Raw genomic sequence first — 21,906 nt, 5'->3', positions numbered from 1 at the left:
GGAAAAATGATGTGTAGGAGGTAATCTGCTTTGAGTCTTGCATGTCTGAAAATGTCTTTATGCTATTCTCAAATTTGACTAATGGTTTACAGCTAAATATACAATTCTGGACTGGAAAAAAATTTCCTTCAGAATTTTGAGGGCATTCCTCATCATTCTCTAGCTTCTGATATTGCTTATTGTAAGTCCGAAGCCTTTCTGATCCTTTGTATGTACTCCGATTTCCCTTTTTTTGCAGGTTGTAAGACTGTCTCTTGTCACTACAGACAATTTAAAATTTCATGAAATGTGCCTTGTCATGGGAACTCAGTAAGCCCTTTCAACCTGGAAACACATATCTTTCAGTGGTAAATTTCCTGAAATTATTTTGCTAGGCTTTTGCTCCCTTTCTTTCCCTTTTTCTGGAATTGTTGTTTTGATATTCAACTTCCTAGACTGGTCCTCTCATTATTTTATCTTTTTTTTCCTCTCTACTTTCTATTTTCTCAATTCCATTTCCCAACCCTTATATTGAGTTTTATATTCTAATTTTTTAGTAGACAAAAGCTCAACTTTGTAAAATATTCTGTTCTTGTTTCATGTATGTAACATCCTATCTTTCTGAGGATATCAATCATTTTTTCTAAAGTTTTCTGTTCCCTGCCTAGTCTCTATACCTCCAAGTTGTTTTTTCTCTTTTTTCTTTTTCTTCTCTTCTTCTTCTTTTTTTTTTCTTTTTTATGTTTTAGTCTCTCTCTTTCAGGCTTTTCTTCAGATGCCCACTAATTTTGGGAAATTTGGTATCCTTAAATCTTTCTTCTTGGGCTAAATACCCCAAGGGGTATTCTACTAATCTCCCGCCTGTAGAGTAAAGGCAAGTGAGAGAAGGAAGGTGGAGGTGTCCCATCATTCAGCGTGCACATATTCACCTAATTCCCTCATATGTGGTAAAACGCCCTGTTCTCAATTTTGCCTAGTATCTCCCAATCCAAAGATACTTGGGCTTTTTTTTTTTTTCCTCCAAAGAGTACACCTGGAGTCTTATACTAAGGTGGAGGTATAGGTAGGAAGAACAGTTGTTCAGTGGAATGGGGAAGAGGAGGAGACCTGGGGATCTGCTACCACATATGTCTGGCTCAATTCCTGAGCTATTTAAAGATTCTGTGGTAAAGGTCAGCTTCATCTTTAGCCTTCTTCATAGCCAGGTTAAGATTTGGCTTTCTTAAGTAAGCTATGCCATTTGCCACACTCTATTTGCTTTTCAGCTTTCAATATGTGTGTGTGTGTGTGTGTGTGTGTGTGTGTGTGTGTGTGTGTATGGCTGTTTTCTTCTTTCTCGTTCTCCATATCCTTGATGGATCATGTCTTTAAAATAAAACACCTTTACTAGGTTTGGTGGAGTTTCTGGGAGGAGTACAATTAGATGCTTGTGTTCAATCTGCCATTCGTCTCCTCCAGATGTCCAGGCTGAATCTAAAAATCATTCTTACTTCCCACCTGATTCTCCAACCACCACAGTGGTTTACTAAGAACTTGGCCTTAGGGCTGATTAAGAGAAGCCTCTAGCGTGTGTATCACATTTTAGAGTACTCTACTCTGGTCTTCTTGGGCACCCATTTCCACAGAACTTGACTGTACAGACTGGGAACAGCAACCATGACAATAGCCTATACAAATGACTTCCACAAATTAGAAAGGGAATCCTTTATTGAAGAAACTTTACTGCCATCTACTGGAAATTTTATGAAACAGCTACAAATCAACGATAACAAATGACAGGTAATTGGGTAACAGTTTGAGCTATCGTAAGTGGCAGCACTGCCTTGGAGCCACCTTCACAGAAGTAAACAAATCTCCACTGTGCTAAAATATGGAAGATAAAAGAACAAATTAGGAATCCAAACTTCAAATTACAGCAGAATTGTAGTCTAGCACCTCAACTTGGAATTGAGAACTGATGTCCCAATGGAAAAAAATGTTACTGCTAATCAAAATCTAGCTCATAAGAGTAACAAAAGTAACAAAATCAAACAGTAAAATTGATTTTAGTAGGTTAGCTTGAGAACTTAAGTACTAGTTTTTTTTTATTTTATTCGTATCAGTTTTGAGACCCAATTAACTACTTCCAAAAGAAAATCAGGAAAATGTTCAAACGTAAATGAAGTTTTTGCATTTAATTGGCTAATAATGCAAGCTTCTTTCTAATGGGCAAATCTGACTATATCGGATTGGTAATAAGGTCAGTTCTGTTATAATATTTGCTTTGAAAACTTAAATGTTCTACCGCAATTGATTTATTTTAGGTAACAATTTGCACACAACACAAAATCTGTATTTGCTTATGCACAACCTTCATTACTCACATATCCTGTCTATCAATGCTATTACCATCTAGTAGTTTTATAGAAGATTCTAGCATCTTGAAAATATTTCATAAATTATCTAGATATTTCTAACAATGTCTTGGGAATAAAAACAGAGTCCTCACTAACTTACAAATTTCATCTGTAATAAACACTAAATGAAATCACCAAGCCATGATATACAAGATGTTCATATTCATATACACCTCAAACATCTACCAGCTGCGTCAGTTCACTGCATGAGTGTTATTAGCCACACCCAAACATGTCTGTTGTAACAACATTCTATCCGCTTTTAAATAACCCTCCTTCTATCAATTCAAAATACACTTACAAATTAGTCTGATGCCCACTACCACAAGGAAACTTTAGGATTTTTTCAAGGTAAAGTGCTATATTCATTACAGTATTTGAAACCTAGTTTTATCATTTTTGTGGGTGTTACTGACCATGTTTTTGAGAGTAGTGCCCCTAACCACTTTGTCTCCACTTGCACAGTGTAGTGATTTTTAGCACTCTATATGTGACATTATAACAGAACTGACTGTAGATGGCTATTTATCCCATAATCAAGCCAATTCTTCCAGAATATTACCATCAGTATTACCACATACATCTTCCCAAATCTTATTTCAAAGAATAAATATATAGTCACTCATGGTTTTTAAGAAAACCCAAAACTACTCAACCAAAACCTTGAGGAAGATTTTTCCAGGGTTTTCTACCTTAATTATTCATAATGATTTTGATAATTCTTGAGCTTATCTGAGTTCTCCTCAAATTACTTGCATATCACTGCCATCTATTAATGTGGAATATAAATATAATGCCTAGATAATATGCAGCTGTTTTAATGTGAGCTTTCTTATAGATAGTAGTCAAATAATCTTATTTTACAGGAGAGGAACAAGATATGGCATTTTAAGGAAATTTCAAAGAAAATCAGTGGCTGCCATTATCCATTGAGCTCCAACTTTCAGAGCTAGAAATACCAGGATATTATTTTTTATAAAGATTTTGATCTTTATATGTATTAATATATCACCATAAAGTTCAAGGTCTGCTTCTGTTGGTTAAGTAAATACACACATTAATTTAATAGCCAATCTAAATACTGAGTACTACCATACACAGACATTATTTATCAGCATTTTTACTCTATTTTAAAAAGGAAAGAATATATCTCTTGTAATATTAAATCTTCATTACTCACATATCCTGTCTACCAATGCTATTACCATCCAGTAATTTTATAGAAGATTCTAGCATCTTGAAAATATTTCATAAATTACCTAGATATTTCTAACAATGTCTTGGGAATAAAAACAGAGTCCTCACTAATTTACAAATAAAGTTAGAACTGAGGCTAATTTAATCTAACAGAAAGGGCCAGGGTTTAAACCAAGGTTTCCCAGCATGAGCAAGATAGTGACACCCTGTCTCTAGAATAAATTAAAAAAAAAAAAAAATAGCCAGGCATGGTGGTGAGTGCCTGTAGTACCAGTTGCTTGGCAGGTGGAGGTGGGAGAATCAGTTGAGCCTGGGAAGTTGAGGCTGCAGTGAGTCATGACTACATCACACCACTGTAATCTAGCCTGGGCAACAGAGTGAGACCCTGTCTCAAAAAAAAAAAAAAAAAAAAAAGCTAATGTTTGAATAATCAATATCCTTTATTAATTTTGATCAAAAGCTTTATCCTTTATCATATTTCTATAAATACCCTAGAGAACATATTCAACTTTAATATTAATTTTCTTCAAAGTTTTCTTGAGTTTTTGGTCACTTAGAGGTCAATAAACTTAGGAAAAGATGGTATAAAGTAAAAGGTTTGCTTTTCCTCAGAGTTTTCCAACTTAATTTCCTTTTTTGGTCTTCATGTATATAAACATAAAAATTTTAGATAGCTAGCTTTGACTCTAAAAGACTTTTGATATACTCTTTCCTAAGGCTTGCTAGAATGTATCAGAGGCATACTATGTTAAATTATAATTTTAAATATATTTACCAAATGTTTATGGGTTTTTGAGGACTCTAGGGTAATAAAACAAATTTCTTATCACAGGCACAGTTTTTATAAAAATCCAGACATTCTGTAAGTAAGATGATGGGATAACTTTAACATTTTATCATAATATATTAAAATAGAGGCATGAGATCTCTGCAGCCTTGAGTTACTGAATGTTTGGATTTGAATTTACCAGTTCAATCTGAACTTTCTGTTTGAGGACTGAGAAAGCCTCGGATTTATGAATGTTTGGCATTTTCTAATTAAACCAGCTTTATGAACATGTTTATGATGTTACATGCAAACAACTACCCTTGCTCATTTCAGGCTCATACTGTAGTCTGCCCATTTGGGCATGAAAACATGAACTTTACCGTAATGTCAAAGAAATACAACAAAAAGATTGGAGACAGTTCCAAATTCACCTTGTACTATCCACCAGCCAAGCAGTAAGCAATATGGAATAACAGAGATAAATTTTCTTCCATGAATGCACAGTTCACAAAAATGTCCACTCTTCAGCTTTCACTTTTCCCCTTTCTCAGAGTTCTTGCAAGATATTTGATAGCTTTGGTTTTTTTAAAAGAAGTTGAATTTGTAGGTTACATTGACATTGAAAATGACTATTAATTCTAGTTCACACAGTCAACTAATATGCCTTCCAGTATTATTTGTATACAAAGAACCCTCCTACCTCCTCTTGAAAATTCAGCAAGTCATGCTTTGCATGGTTTGAATTTAGATAATCTTCTGATGAATAAATTAAAATCTGGATACTGTTACTAGGGGAAAACAGTTTTTTTCTAGGTTTTCTAAATCTGGAAGTGGGTACTTCAGATGCACACGTGCCTTAAGAAAACATCTCATTTTCAGTGGAAAAAAAATTTGATGAATCAAAATCTATGTCAAATTTAGTATCCTTGGTAACTGTAAACTGCTGAATGCAAAAGTCTGAGAACTCTTGTCAATAAGAAGTAAATTCTGTGCTTAAGCACTCCCTTCTTCTTCTCCATACACATTTGTCTCAATTTGCTTATTTGGAAACAAAATTCTGGATTTTCATCTTTCCTCTTTAGGTCTTCCTTTGCTAGTGCTTCCTCACCTTCCTAACCTCTAAATGTTGTCCTAGGCTTAGTCTTTGCATTTCTTTTGTCATACATTCTAATAGGAATGTCATTAAATCTCAGGGTTTTAAATATAATCTATTTGCTAAAGGCTTGCAATTTGTATCTCTAGTCTATACCTTTCCCTTTATTTCCAAATTCATATATCCAACAAATTTCTACTTGGGTGTCTAATAATATCCTCAAACTTAACGTGTGCAAAAATTGAGCTGCTGGTCAATCACACTTTCAAACTAGTTTCTCCCACAGTCTTCCCACTTTAAAAAACAGTAACTTCATTCCTCTAGCTGTTCTAGCCAACAATCTTGAATCTTCTATTTCTCACTTTCCACATCCAATCCATTAAGCAAATTCTGAGTTCACTGTAGGTGTGTGGATTTGTTTCTGGGTTCTCTATTCTGTTCCACTGGTCTATATGTCTGTTTTTCTGCCTGTGCCATGCTATTTTGCTTACTATAGCTCTGTACTGTAATTTGAACTCAGGTAATGTGATTCCTCTAGTTTTGTTCCTTTTGCTCAGAATGACTTTGGCTATTCAGGGTCTTTTGTGATTCCATATAAATTTTAGTATTGTTTTTTCTATTTCTGTGAAGAATGTCATTGGTATTTTGACAGGAATTGCACTGGATTTGTCGACTGCTTTGTGCAGTATGGACATTATAACATTCATAACATGAAATATCTTTCCATTTTTTGCCATCCTCTTCAATTTCTTTCATCAGTATTTTATAGTTTTCATTGTAGCGATACTCACTTCTTTGGTTAATTCCTAGGTACTTCATTTTACTTGTGGCTCTTGTAAATGGTATTACTTTTTAAATTTCTTTTTTCACATTGTTCACTGTTAACATACAGAAATGCCACTGATTTTTGTATGCTGATTTTGTATCCTGAAACTTTACTGAATTTATCAGTCCTAATAGTTTTTTAGTGGAGTCTTTAGGTTTTTCCAAATATAAGATCGTATCATCTGCAAACAAGAATAAGTTGGCTTCTTCCTTTCTAATTTGGATGCCCTTTATTTCCTTCTCTTGTCTGACTGCTCTAGCTAGGACTTCCAGTACTATAACCAATAAGAGTGGTAAAAGTGCGCATCCTTGTCATGTTCTAGATCTAGAGGAAAGGCTTTCAGTTTTTCCACAGGCAAACGTTTAAAAAGAATTGTCTCCATTTGTTGTTTTGATTTCCTTATCACACTATCTTCTCAACTCATTTCAGTAGGGCTTCTGCTGCCACACACCATTAAAACTGCAGTTCCTAAACTTACCAAGAACCTTAATGTCACTAAATCTAATGTGTGGTTTTTGTTTTGTTTTGTTTTTGAGACAAGGTCTCACTCTGTTGCCTAGGCTAGAGTGCAGTGGTGTGATCTCAGCTCACTGTAGCCTCAACCTCCCAGGCTCAAGAGATCCTCCCACTTCAGTCTTCAGAGTAGCTGAGACTACAGATGTGTACCACTACACCTGGCTAATTTTTTTATTTTGTAGAAATAGGGTCTCACTATGTTGTCTAGGCTGGTTTCATATTCCTAGACATAACTGATCCTCCGGCTTCAGCCTCCCAAAGTGCTGGGATTACAGGTGTGAGCCATCACACCTGGCCTAATGATTTTCATTAGTCCTCATCCTAGTGGCCCTTTTGGTAGCATACAACGGAGTTGGCTATATAGTTCTTAATCCTCCTTACTATGTACTTTGTAATAGTATAGACCACTTATGTGACAGCACAATTTAGTTTGTTTTTCTTTGTCTTTTTAGAATTTTCTTTAAGTATAACACATATATGCTCAATGAATTATCACAAAGTGAACACACCTGTGTAATTCATACCCAAGTCAACAAACAGAACACTACTGGCACTCCAGAACCCACCTTTATATTCCTCCCAATCACTATTCATGCCTCTTCCCCAAAAGTAACCAACCCACCTTTATATTCCTCCCAATCACTATTCATGCCTCTTCCCCAAAAGTAACCACCATCCTAATAATTAACACCATAGATTAGTTTTAACGGTTTTAGAACTTGATATAAATGGAATCAGACAGGATGTACTATTTTGTGTCTGTTCTTCAGTGAACTCTTCGTTAAAATATCTGTTCAAGCCTCTTGTTCATTTTCTACGAGGAAGCATTTATATATACTAGATAAAAGCCCTTTGTTCATTATAGGTGTTGCAAATATATTATTCTACTCTGTGGTTTGCCTTTTCACTCTCTTAATGATGTATTGATTGACAGAATTCTTAATCTTAATATAGTCCAATGTATCAATTATTTCCATTATGATTTGTGTTTTTTGTATTGTTTAAGACAAACTTGTCCAACCCACGGTCCATGGGCTGCATGCAGCCCAGGATGGTTCTGAATGCAGCCCAACACAAATGCTTAAACTTTCTTAAAACATTATGAGATTTTTGCATGAACCTTTTTTTTTTTTTTTTAAGCTCATCAGGTATCGTTAGTGTTAGTGCATTTTGGGTGTGGTCCAAGACAATTCTTCTTCTGATGTGGCCCAGGAAAGCCAAAAGATTGGACACTCCTGACTTAAGAAATCTTTCTTTATTCAAGATCATGAAAATATCCTGCATTATTTCTAGAAGTTTTATTGTATTATCTCTCTTGTTCAGATCCTGGAATTGATTTTGTGCATGGTTATGAGGTCATTACCTTATAGGTCGATTCCTCCTCATTCCCATCCCGCTCCAAAAAGATATGTTATTGACCCAGCACCAATGACTAAAAAGACTGTCTTTTCCCTCACACCAAATGTCCTTATATATATGGGATAACTTCAGGACTCTCCGTTCTATTTCACTATTCTATTTGTTTATTCTTCCACCAACACATTATTATACTTTTTTTGTTTTTTGTTTTTTTTTTTTTTTTTTGAGACGGAGTCTCGCTCTGTCTCCCAGGCTGGAGTGCAGTGGCTCAATCTTGGCTCACTGCAACCTCCACCTCCCGGGTTCAAGCGATTCTCCTGCCTCAGCCTCCTGAGTAGCTGGTACTATAGGCACATGCCACCACATTCAGCTAATTTTTTCTATTTTTAGTAGAGACAGGGTTTCACCATATTGACCAGGCTGGTCTTGAACTCCTGACCTCGTGATCTGCCCACCTCGGCCTCCCAAAGTGCTGGGATTATAGGCGTGAGCCACTGCGCCCGGCCTATTATACTTTTTTAAACAGATCTTGATACTAGTAAATTAAGTCTTCTCACCTTGTTTTCTTCTGCCGTGGCTATACTTGGTCTATGGCATTTCGAGATGAATTTTAGAATCAACTTGCCAGTTTGTATATGTGTATGTGGTGGTAAGGATGGGGGGCAGAAATTTTGAAATTCATTGAAATTTTGATCTTAAAGAGAACTGACATTATATTAAGTCTTCTAAACCATCATCACGGTATTTAGCCCTCCATTTGTTTATTTAAATCTTTTTTTCTTTTATATTTTAAAGTTCTCTATGTAGAAGGCTTTCACATCTCTTATTAGATCTTTTCCCCTAGAAGTTTGTTATCATGATGCTATATTGAACAGGGTATTTAATTTTTTTTGGTTCCTGTTTATTGCTAGTATATAGACATACAATCAATTTTTGTACACTAACATATTTTAGTTTTTATGTATATTCATCCTATCTTGCTAACTATATAAAAAATGTTCTAAGAGCAGAAATCTTATACCTCTTTTCACTCTTAGCGACTGGCATAGAATGTTACATATACAGCAATTATTCAATGAAATACCTGACAGCAGAAATTTTGGCTAAAGACAAATCACTTGGAGATAACAATAAAAAGAACAATTATCTAATTCAAGATTAGACTGGCATGTAAGGAAGAATGGCTCTAGAAGTACTGTTTTTCCCTATAATATTTACGAGGATAGCTTTTAGTGCAAATTTAGGACATTTGCTCATGGACTGTCCATGAGTCAGAATGGCTACTGGACTTCTTGTTAAGCACAAAAGATAAGGACTGGCTCTAGACCAGACACTTTTGTCACCTTTAGTTTGTTTTTTGGGGCCAGTACCTCGAACACTGTAGATATTTAACGATTTCCTATATAGTTCTCTCTTCTATAACACTGCAGTAATTCTTGAGACTATAGTTGTACTTCCTTAAAATCTATTGACTTTTATGGGTCAAAGCTTGAAGAGCGAAAGGTTCCTGGAAAATTGGTAAAGACAATAGTCAGGCTGGGCGCAGTCGTTCACGCTTTATTCCTAGCACTTTGGGAGGCCGAGGAGGGCAGATCGTCGGTGGTCGGGAGTTCGAGACCAGCCTGGCCAACATGGCGAAACCCCGTCTCTATTAAAAATACAAAAATTAGCCAGGCATGGTGGTGCAGGCCTGTAATCCTCACTACTTGGGAGGCTGAGGCAGGAGTATTGCTTGAACCAAGTAGATAGAGGCCGCAGTGAGCCAAGATCGCGCCACTGCACTCCAGCCTGGGCAAAAGAGCAAGACTCTGTCTCAGAAAAAAAAAAAAAGAGACAACAGTCAACATATCATTGCAAATAATGAAAGCAAAGGAACTGAAAGAAGGTGACTCTAAGCCAGTTCAATTTACGTAGAAGTTGGATGTGAAATATAAACAGGGTATAAAATGGTTACACCCAGACAGGTTTTTAGTAGAATTTAGGCCCACACCTAAACTGGTTTCAACACATGTTAAAGAAGTATAGTGGAAATAAGACGAAAGAAAAATCTGAGTTCTCCAAGGTGGCTCCTTGGAAAAAAGTACTTGCTAACTCAACTAATTTCTAGGAAAGCAACAAGTATTACACAATAAAAAGAAAAATAAAAGATTCAAATTCTGCCCAAAAGGACTCAAATTCCAGCCAAAAGCTCTGGGTTCCACTTAGAAATGAAGAAAAAGGCAATCCCTTCCAAAATCCCAAACCAAACCATGGTTTTAGAAAACACAACCAAAATTACAGAATTATCCATATTGATCACCATAGAGACAATAAATGATTCTATCTACTTATCAAACGTCAAAAGTCTATGGTTCACTAAGCAAATAATAACACAATATAAAGCACCAAAACAATTCCTACTTTTCAAATTCCTTCATTATTCTATTTAATCTTAATTATGTTCTTTTAAAATTACCTGACCAGTCCAATTATTTAAATATCCATTATTAAAAATGAAAACATTTAGCAGAATACATTTGATAGGGAATGGGAGAAGAGCTAGCTGCTTTGATATTGACATTAACTCCTTTAGTATATAACAATGGAAGTAAAGTTTCTTTAGTAACCTTACTGGAAAAATGGAAGTAGGATTTCTCCCTTTTGTCACCCACTCCAACCATAGTCCAGCATATGACTTTTACGAGACATGCAAGATTAACTTAGCTAAATCAGCCTGATCTAGTATTACATTGTATAAGATAACACCAGTAGCTACCTGAACAAGATACATCTAAACCACTTAATACTAAGTTCCAACACAAACTGCTCCCTTATGAACCTCAGTGCTTCAACAAGATCACCAAATACTCTCTCAAAATCTACAGCTGAGCAATAAACCCAGAAGCAACACATAATCCCATCTGCCTAGGACTAAACAGCAACCTTATTAGGGCTCACATAAAGTCTTTCTCTTTAAAATAACTTTGCTGTCAGTTGGTTATAAAGAACAGAACTCTCTAATGACCTCTAACTCTCGCTTAACGTGCCATTGATTTCAAAGCACTTACTTAACAGGAAATGCAGGATGTTCTGTTTTACTCAGTAACAAGTCCATAAATTATGGGATAAAAGCTAGGAATTTATTTCCTTTTCATAGTAGCTTACCCAGTTTAGTGGCGCCCTCTGGTGGGTACTCGGGAAACTGACCCTCGGAAGGGACACTGACAGTTCTCCTCAGGCATCGCCCTTTGGTGGAATCTGTCTGCTGCTCCTGTCCCCCTTCCACAGGTATCTAGTTAATCAAAAGCAAAAGATAAAACTTAATAGTGAACACACCATAACTACATTCTGATTGAATAATGGTTTTAGTCAAAGAAGACAGGAGTGTGTAACAAAGAGTAAGGTAGGAGAAATATAGAAATAAAATATATACAATGGTAAGGTATTACCAACTACTTCACAGGAAGCTTTCCTTTAAAAAGAAAACTGGGCCAGGTGCAGTGGCTCACGCCTGTAATCCCAGCACTTTGGGAGGCCGAGGTGGGCAGATAATGAGGTCAAGAGATCGAGATCATCCTGGCCAACATGGTGAAACCCCATCTCTACTAAAAATACAAAAATTAGCTGGGTGTGGTGGCGCCCACCTGTAGTCCCAGCTACTTGGGAGGCTGAGACAGGAGAATCACTTGAACCTGGGAGGCAGAGGTTGCAGTGAGCCGAGATCGCACCACTGCACTCCAGCCTGGCGACACAGCAAGACTCCATCTCAAAAAAAAGAAAAAAGAAAACTGAAACATCAGGAAAGGTGAGTATGTAAATTAGCTAACGTGAAGCATGTACAAATCATAACCAGGTGTGTGCTTGCTCCTGGAGCTCAGAAAACAAAACACCCACACAAATAAAATGTTTTTCTATATCAGAAACTGGTTCACAAGCTCCAATTTTGTCCAATGTTAAATAAAATAAATGGAAATAAAAGTTGATCAGACAGATTTAGCCTCAAAATTATCTTAAAAGATTTCATTAAAGGTAGTAAAATCATCCAAATTTTCTTCAATTTTAGAATTGAGCACTTAGACATAGTTAATAAATCACATTTTCAGTGGAAACTTGTATAGATACCAACATAAAATGTTATATTTTCTTCCAAAGGTAAGATTGTTTTTATAATCCTAATAAACATTTTTTCTGACATAATTTCAGAAACATATCAAGTGGTTATTTGCATACGTGGAATGAGAACTATGAATGGTAAAAAGAAAAATCTCTAGTACCAATAACTATTTTAAGACTTACAAAGCAGGTTATCAATGCAGAGTAATGGGATGGTTCAAAGTTGTGGTTTTTTTTGGTTTTGGGTGTTTTTTTTTCTGGTAATCCTAAGTATTCAGTAATGAAATTTTACTAGTAGCTTTTATCAGAATTAAGCATTGTAACATCCTAGTTTGGCAAAGTATGTCATAATTAATCATAATTCCTAATTTATTATGGCTCCAATACTGTTTTCAATATATTTCAATAATGAAACACTGAGTTCTTACATGTGCAAGTCTAATGAGTTTATATATATGTGACATCATGAGGGAGACATTATTATTATCTCCTTTTAAGAGATGGGGAATGAATGATTTATTTCTCCAAATGATTATAATGGACATGTATCACATCAATTGATCCAGCAAAAGTAGGACAGGTATAGGCTTAAGTGTACATGCCTTCTGCTTTGCTTCCGTAATCCAACTCCTGTGACTTGGGTCAAGGAGATGATGGCAAGGAAAACTCTCTCTGTTACTGACAATCCGAGGAGCAAATTCCTAATGCCTCCATAGACACTTAAAATTTTCATACTCCTTATAGGACCCCCAATTCTCCCATTTCCTTATTACCATAACTATGTTTACTCTTTGCACATTGAGAAATTGAAGGGCAGAAGAAATGTAAAATTACAAAAATAAGCCAAAGCCAAAAAATAGCATCAATAAAGACATGAACTCTTCCAAAAGTACTCTGTAATATAAAACTTCACAAACAGTAATCTAAGTCATCTGTCCCTTTCAGGATGGAAATTTTATTATCTCTACTTAAATAATTAAAAGAGTATCACTGATAGGTTTAAATGACTATCTCCTATTAAAAAAGGCAAAACATATCCTGTATCTGCCTTAAAAGTGGGAAGAATGAGAGTAAATTTGGAAAAAATAATCTGGTTCTTTGAAGAAATAGTTGAATCTAAATAAACATAACTATTTGATAATAGTTCTAAAAATGCCTATTATTTTAAATAATAAAGGTCTAAACCATGCAGAAAAAAGTAGTAGTTTCTTATAGTGTTTTAGGAGGAAATATTTTTTCTATGCAAATTTATAAAGGCCATATCCAGATAAAGTAAGAATGTCTTCTATGAGGACATATTTTGTCTCTGCTATATCAAAGGAGAGAATAAATACAATATTTCTTATTTGGGCCTAAAATTCACTCAATTATTTTCTCAAAGTTTTAATGTAGACTCTTTATTTCCCAGTATTAAAACTTAAAATATGATAAAAGGTTGTATTCAAAGTATCACTTTTAAAGGTTAGGGCATTTTACTCCTCATTCAGGATACAAAGAACACAATGTAACCTTTATTCTAAACTGCATTTCTTAAGTTTTTTTTTTTTTTTTTTGAGATGGAGTCTTGCTCTTGTTGCTCAGGCTAGAGTGCAATGGTGTGATTTTGGTTCACTGCAACCTCCGCCTCCTGAGTTTAAGCGATTCTCCTGCCTCAGCCTCCTGAGTAGCTGGGATTACAGGTGCCCACCACCACATCCAGCTAATTTTTTTTTATTTTTAGTAGAGACTGGGTTTTACAATGTTGGCCAGGCTGGTCTCAAACTCCTGACCTCAGGTGATCCACCCGCCTCAGCCTCCTAAAGTGCTGGGATTACAGGTATGAGCCACACTACAGATTGCTTCTTAGCTAAAATATTTTTTAAAAAGATATTGATCTACTCCTTTAAAATTGGATAGATCCTATTTCAAGTACTTTCAAATGACCCAAGCTGAAATATACAAATCTTAGCATATAACTAAGAGAATCAGCTATACACGAGCAATTTTCTCCACTGTGATTGTCGTAATTTATTTTACTAGTTCATATTTACTTGTTTATACTGAATTGCTCATAAAAATTATGTATCTTCCAAGTTCTATAACATGAGAGTAAATTTTCTTTCTTTTTTTTTCTTCTTTGCCCTTGTGGCCTTGTACTGGGCTTCTTCTCATCTTTTTCTGCCTCAACTAAAAAAAAAAAATTGGCTGGGTGTGGTGGCTCATGTCTGTAAATCCCAGCACTTTGGGAGGCTGAGGTGAGTGGATCACCTGAGTTCAGGAGTTCAAGACCAGCCTGACCAACATGGTGAAACTCCATCTCTACTAAATACAAAAAATCAGTTGGGCATGGTGGTGCACGCCTGTAAATTCCAGCTACTTGGGAGGCTGAGGCAGGAGAACTGCTTGAACCCGGGAGGTGGAGGATGCAGTGAGCTGAGACTGCACCACTGCACTCTGACCTGGGCAACAAGAGCAAAACTCTGTCTCCAAAAAAAAAAAAATCAAGGCCAGGCGCAGTGGGGCTCCCACCTGTAATCGCAGCACTTTGGGAGGTCAAGGTGGGAGAATCTCTTGAGGCCAAAAGTCCAAGACCCTGGGCAACAAAGTGAGATTCCCATCTTTAAAAAAATAAAAAATAAAAATCAGCCAGTTATAGTGGCATGCACCTGTAGTCTCAGCTACTTGGGAGGCTGAGGCAAGAGGATCACTTAAGCACAGGAATCTAAGGCTGCCATGAGCTATGAACACATCACTGTACTCCAGCGACAGAGTGAGACCCTGTCTCTCAAAAACAAACAAAACCAAGCACTTTAATTTCATTCCATTTTAGAGGAAGAAAGTAGAAAAGGAGTAAATGATATCTCAGGTATCTAAGATGTGTTAATAACAAAGCCAAACTAGATCTCTGGCTCCCTGTCCTCTTTGTTAATTCCAAACCATCCATGAAAATCAAAAAGCAATGTAGCACATATTTTACATATATATATATATATATATATATACACACACACATATATACACACATATATACACATATATATACACACATATATATACACATATATATACACATATATATACACACACATACACACACATATTTTCTGTAAAACTGCCTTTCATATTGTTTAGAATCATATGGAAATTAATGTTGATTTCAATCTGAACCCATACAGATTAAACAGATAGTCAAGTACAGGAAATCAAGATTACGCTAACTAGCATCAGAAAGCTCTTCTTATTTCTTTTCCTAAAGAATGCTAAAAAGATGCTCAGGACTACTATATGCTTAAGAGGATTTTTCAGTACTTTAAAGAAAAAACAATTCCTCAACTTTCTTATTTCCTTAAAGCACTGGTTCTCAAAACAAGCGGTCTAGGTACCAGCAGCAACAGCATAACCCAGGAACTTGTTAGAAAACCACATTCTCAGTCCCCACCCCAGACCTACTGCATCAGAAACTCAGGGTAGAGCTCGGCAATCTGTGTTTTAACAAGCCTCCGACTGATTCTGATGCTCACTAAGGTTGCGAACCACTGCCTTAAGGTGTTGTTTCCTCTCCTTCCTATCATGGATAAGCATCTCATAGTGTCATGTATAACAGACGTTCTCAACCTTGGCTGCAACTTATAATCATCTATGGGAGCTTTAAAAAAAAAAACCAATGCTGTTCTCACTCATAAATGGGAGTTGAACAATGAGAACACATGGACACAGAGAGGTGAACAATAGACACCAGGGCCTGCTGGGGGGTGAGGGGTGAGGAGAGGGAACTTAGAGGACAGGTCAATAGGTGCAGCAAACCACCATGGCACACGTGTACCTATGTAACAAACCTGCACATTCTGCACAAGTATCCTGGTTTTTTCCTTTTTTTGGGAGAAAAACAAATGCCAACGCTTAGACCATTCCAGACATTCTAGACAGGCAAAGTTGAGAACCACCGATCTATACTCTGTATCTCCAATTCTACTTATTCATTTATTAGTCCTTGGCTACCAGTACTAAGTGTGAAGATATAAATAAATCATTTGGCTTTAATAAACCTCAATTTCCACAACTTTGAGATTTGATCTTTCCGGTATCTCAGCTGGATTCCTGGAGTGGTCAGGTCTTAAACAGATTTCTCACTGGCAGTGTCAGATCTCTGTCGTTGCTCAACATGACCATTAGTATCTCTATTCTGTTTTCAATACTTCAGTTTCTCTCTGGAAAACTTATGTAGTCTTTCCCTGGACATGGGCCGTCCAGCTAAAGACTGTCTGGTATCCTACCCAGCAGATCCCAGCCCTTTCAGATGCAAAATTCTGTTCTATGCCTCCTCAGCTCAGTGAGTCTACTGTACTCTGGATGGCCTGGCCTCCAGATTACAGCACTACAGTTGGGAAATAGTATGCAGCAGACACCTGGGCAACGGTGACCACCACAGTGGCTGCCTATTGTCCAATGCCTGAAAATAGTTGTGTTGCACACCCATGCTCTCCTTTGATCGATCAATAGACAGACAGACAGACAGATAGATAGATAGTGAGGGGATGGTGTCCTATTTTTTGTTGTTGACAGTGGGAGGGCCAGTCTTGCACCAGTCATTCTGTCATAGCCGGTGCCAAAAGCCTCTATTTATCTCTTAACTAAACTCCTGCAACAGTTTCTTCACTGGTATCTGCGTGGGACGTTCTGCCCCTTAAACCTATCCTTTACATAGTTATCATAATAATTCCAAAATGCAAATATGATCATGTCATTCTGAGGTTTAAAGCCCTTCAGCAGTTCTTTGACTCTAGTAGTGGTTTTCAAAGAAGTGGTGGTGTGTTTGTGTATGGAAGTATGTGGGGGTGGAGGGAAGTATCTCTGCTTCAACCTGAACATCATTCTCAGTGTATCTGTTGTACAGGGCTTCTGCATAAGCCTTTCTACAAAGAAAGTGTCCTTCCGCTTAAAAAGGGTTTAAAAACTACTATCCTATAAAGTGCAAGCTCCCTAATATAGTACACCAGATTTTCTACAATCCAGCCACTGTCTCTGTCTTTGTGCTCAGTTTTAGACTTCATTCTAGAAATACCAAATTGCTTGCAGTTCTTTAATACATTCCCTATTGTGTAGTTCAGTGCCATGGCTTAGTTTGTTCTCTCTTCCTGAAATGTTTTCCCTCTTTCTTTTCTATTCTACATCTGCAAGGTAAACTCCTAATCATCCTGAGGCTTAGGACCGGCTTTGCATTTCCCAGGAATCTTCCTCCTCTATCAGTCCCCTAAGGGAAGGTTAAAGTACACTTCCATTTAGTTCTCCAGTAACACATCTTTCTCTGTCATTATACTTATTGTGTTAAATTATAATTACTCATTTATGCAACTAATTCCACGTAAGTTAACAGCTTGTACTTTACCAGTAAATCCCCAAACCTTAAAATAGTTCACAAATAAATGAATGATAGGTAGAGATGGGGGCCATTTTAGGCAAAGGAAAAAGCATAACATCAGCCAAGAAGTTGGTAAAGTATATGACTTTTTTGTTTTGTTTTGGAATAGGCAGTAGGCCAATTTGGCTAGAGCCTCTTAAGAGGGAGAAAAGGGATATAACAATATATTATGAACATGTTAGGAGGGCTGGAATACCAGACCATGCATGGGGAGCACTGAGAAGCCACTCAAGCTTTTAGATCTGAGGAATGGCAGTCTCCTAATTGCTCTCTTTCCTGTGTCTTGCTCTTCCAATACGTCCTAACACCTAACTTTGATCAAATTGCTTCTTTTATTAAGCCTTCTTTTGGTAATTCCCCATTGCCAGTGGCATCTTAATGACATATTTAGTTAGGCCAAGGTTCTTTTTATAATAAATGGATTTCTTTCTCTTATTCTATCCATTTACTTGTGTTATTTATCAAATATCACTTTAAAATTGTCTTATTTTTACCACTAAATTTGTTACGGGGGAGAAAGAGGAAAGAAGATCTGTCTTGTTCCTTGTAACTCCTAACATAGTGAATAACATATAAGGGCATATTATGTATCTACTGAATAATTTAAAAGTGGTTCTGAATAAAATATGCCATAGATAGCTCCCCCCAGAATAAATAACAGTTGATTTTTAGCTATTTGCACAAAGACTGATATTTTCATCAATATATCTGAGTGTAAACACTTCCAAAAGAAAAATGTTTTAAAATATTTAAAAGTGTCATTTTAAATGCCTTGCTGCCTATACACTAGAATCCAGCCTTAAACATTCTAAATATAGAAAGTAGAGTTTGCATTAAGAAAAATGGAGTCAAATGTACCCTGCCTAATAGACTGTTATTGCCAAAAGAAATACTCACAAATTCAGCTTTCTTTTGTATTTTTATAATGGCTGTACCTCAGAGGGGTTCATGTTTGTCTTCTCTACCATTTCCCTCAACTCCTTAATCTCAAATTTACTTGGTCTCATCTATTGCAAGCAAAATGAAAGTCAAATGGCCTCCTGTGCCCTCTTTGAACTGGGCTGGTATCAAGCCATTTGGGGCCTTTCCTGGTACCCAGGCAAGGAAGTATATTTCATAGCACATAAGCAATATCTATTTGGCAAAATTTGCATGAAGCAGTTTATTGAACCAGTAAGTCATTTCTCAAGGTGACACTCCCAGCAAGCCTCTCTTTCAGCATTCTGCCCCAATCTACCCTTCTGCTACATTCCCAGATTGGTAATTGGAATATTTAACACTCTTCCCATGTATACTCCTCAAACAGACTTTTCCCCAGTTCTGACAAGAAACATGTAGAGTTAAGAGAAAGCATTAAAAGATCCCACACACTGACTTAATACATGAGTGATACTAGACTAATATAATCCTCCCACATTCCAGCAGTGCCTGGCTAAGGATTCAGTTTAAATCCTTACAGAATCCTTTTAATTAATTTTTTTAACACAGCAATAAACACCCCCATGATGACTTAATTAAAGTTTAAAACCACCTTTTTAGATAATTTTAGCAGGAAATTCCTTAAACTCATTTTAAGAAATTCTAAATTATTCAATGCAAAATTCCAAGGATAACAGTTAAATTCTTTATAATTCTTTTTTTTTTTTTTTTTTTTGAGACAAAGTCTTGCCCAGTCACCCAGGCTGGAGTGCAGTGGTGTGATGTCAACTCACTGCAACCTCCACCTCCTGAGTTCAAAGGATTTCTCCTGCCTCAGCCTCCTGAGTAGCTGGGGTTACAGGCACCCGACACCATGTCCAGCTAATTTTTGTATTTTTAGTAGAGACAGGGTTTCACCATATTGGTCAGGCTGGTCTCAAACTCCTGACCTCATGATCCACCTGCCTCAACCTCCCAAAGTGCTGGGATTATAGGCGTGAGCCGCCGTGCCCGGCCCACATTCTTTATAATTCTTAAATGTGGGTGAAAGGTAGAAGGGTGCCAGCATATTCTGGTCCCTGCACAAGAAATGGATTTATAATCTTTTCATGTAATGAAATTAACAGAAAGTTAAACTTATTCAAGTAATGTAAAGCAATGGCTTCACATTTTCTTTTCCTAGAGATTTAATTCAATTTTCTCCATATAATAATGGCAGAACATAAACACCTGTCTGAGGGCATTAAACTGTTTTTGTAAACTGTTTTGTAAATTTATCCCCTCATTATTCCTCACCCGGTCTACTGAAGCAATCTTGTAACTCATCTATTTGCTTCTAATCCCTTTCACTTCATTTTCCATGTAATCAACAGAGTTACTTCTCTAAGAAGCAAATCTGATGATGTCACTACCTTGCTAAATACCCTTTCCCTGGTCCAGATCATTTCCGGAATAAAATCCAAATTCCTCATCATAGCCTTCAAGGTTCTTCATTACCTAGTTCTTGCTAGCTATCACTTTTCCTCTTGCAAACCATGTTCCATGAACTCTGAATATTTTGCAGTTTGCCAAAGAGACATACGTTTCTTGACTTTGTATCATTATATACACTCAGAATGTCCTTCCCTTCTTTTTCTCCTCGTGAGCCCTTATTTGTCCCTTAAGATACAGCCCAAGCATAAATTTCTCTGTAAAACACTTTTTTGGCATTCTCCACTCCATACTATAATCCATCCTAGGCCATATCTCAGTTAATCTCTTATGGTTATATTACAATTAAAAAATAAACTTGGCTGGGTACGGTGGCTCACACCTATAATTCCAGCACTTTGGGGGGCTGAGGCGGGCGGATCACGAGGTCAGGAGATTGAGACCATCCTGGCTAACACGATGAAACCCCGTCTCTACTAAAAATACAAAAAAATTAGCCGGGCATGGTGGCGGGCACCTGTAGTCCCAGCTACTTGGGAGGCTGAGGCAGGAGAATGGCATGAACCCAGGAGGTGGAGCTTGCAGTGAGCCGAGATAGTGCCACTGCACTTCAGCCTGGGTGACATTGCAAGACTCCATCTCAAAAACAAAAAACAAACAAAAAAATAGAAATAAACTTACCGAAGCAAAATTTATATAACATAAAATTTACTATTTTAAAGTGAATAATTCATCAGCATTTAGTACGTTCACAACGTTGTGCAACTACCACTGCTGTCTAATTCCAAATGGTTTTAACTTTATTTTACCTCAGTGTGTCTCAACAAAACTGCATCTTTGTGACCAGAATACTACACATAATGATAGGTGCTCAATAAATAAAGATGGAATCATATATTCAACTGTGGAAAAGCACCCCATCAATTATTTTTCTCTTCTTTTTATTAGTTTTAGAAAAATAAAGAATTAAGTTGCATGTTCTGGGTAGATATATCATGGAAAGAAAGGATAGAAGATATCTTCTATTCAACTTTTATTAAGGAAATAGACATTCAGAAATAAAAGTTTTTAATTTGGCCCTTGTAACATTCATTCAACAAATATTCATTGAGAGTTTCCTATGTTTCATCAGGAACTGTTCTAAGAACTGGTGGATACATCCTTGAACAAAACAGACAAAATCTTTGCTCAAAAGCTTATATTCCAGTAGGAGATGAGAGACATTAAACATAATAAATAAATTATATAGCATTTTAGCAGGTGGCAAATGCTATAAAAAAATATATTAGAGCCAGGTAATTAGGTCAGAAGTTCTGGATACAGATGTGGGGAGCAGTAGTGATTTAAAATAGGTTAGTCAGGGTTGGCCTTGCTAAGTATGTGGTATGTAAGCAAAGAGATGAAGGAGGTAAGAAAATGAGCCATGCAAATATAAGAGGGAAGAATGTTCCATGCAAAGAAAAAGCCAAGACTAAGGCCTTAGGGAGGAACATGCCTGATGTACTCATGAAATAATGATGAAGACAGCATGTCTGGAAAGTAGCAAGTTGGGGAAGCTTTTGGCCTTTGAAACTTGGAAGGATGGAGTTGTCATTAATGTCACTAACTTACCATAGGTAAGTTAGGAAGTGAAGATTAGGGCTGAAGTGTGGGGCATGTTGGAAATGACTCTTACATATCCAAGTGGAGATGTGTAATGCACAGATGGATATATGAGTCTAGAGAAGAGAGATGGCCTGGTGCAGTGGCTCATGCCTGTAATCCCAGCACTTTGGGAGGCTGAGGTGGGAGGATCACTTGAGCCCAAAAGTTACAGACCAGCTTCGGCAACATGGTGAGACTCCATCTTTTTAAGAGAGAGAGAACAGTGATATGTAGTTTTAAGATATAAAATTAGGAATCATCAGCATTAGAGGACATTTATAGTCTCAA

The 21,906-nt window shown here is 36.7% G+C and overlaps 1 protein-coding gene across 4 annotated transcripts in view; it reads right to left on the bottom strand.

The window, feature by feature from the left end:
• Positions 1-21,906, bottom strand: part of RASAL2 (RAS protein activator like 2) — a 407,617-nt gene that overhangs the window by 180,620 nt on the left and 205,091 nt on the right. For all 4 annotated transcript variants that reach the window (XM_063627424.1, XM_055255689.2, XM_055255690.2 and 1 more), the window contains exon 3: positions 11,280-11,406. In XM_063627424.1, the coding sequence (XP_063483494.1) occupies positions 11,280-11,406 (127 nt within the window). The remainder of the gene's footprint in view (positions 1-11,279; positions 11,407-21,906) is intronic.

The sequence above is a fragment of the Symphalangus syndactylus genome, chromosome 12, assembly GCF_028878055.3.
Source record: "Symphalangus syndactylus isolate Jambi chromosome 12, NHGRI_mSymSyn1-v2.1_pri, whole genome shotgun sequence".
NCBI classification, from domain to species: Eukaryota; Metazoa; Chordata; class Mammalia; order Primates; family Hylobatidae; genus Symphalangus; species Symphalangus syndactylus.
This window is presented reverse-complemented; position numbering and strand designations above follow the sequence as displayed.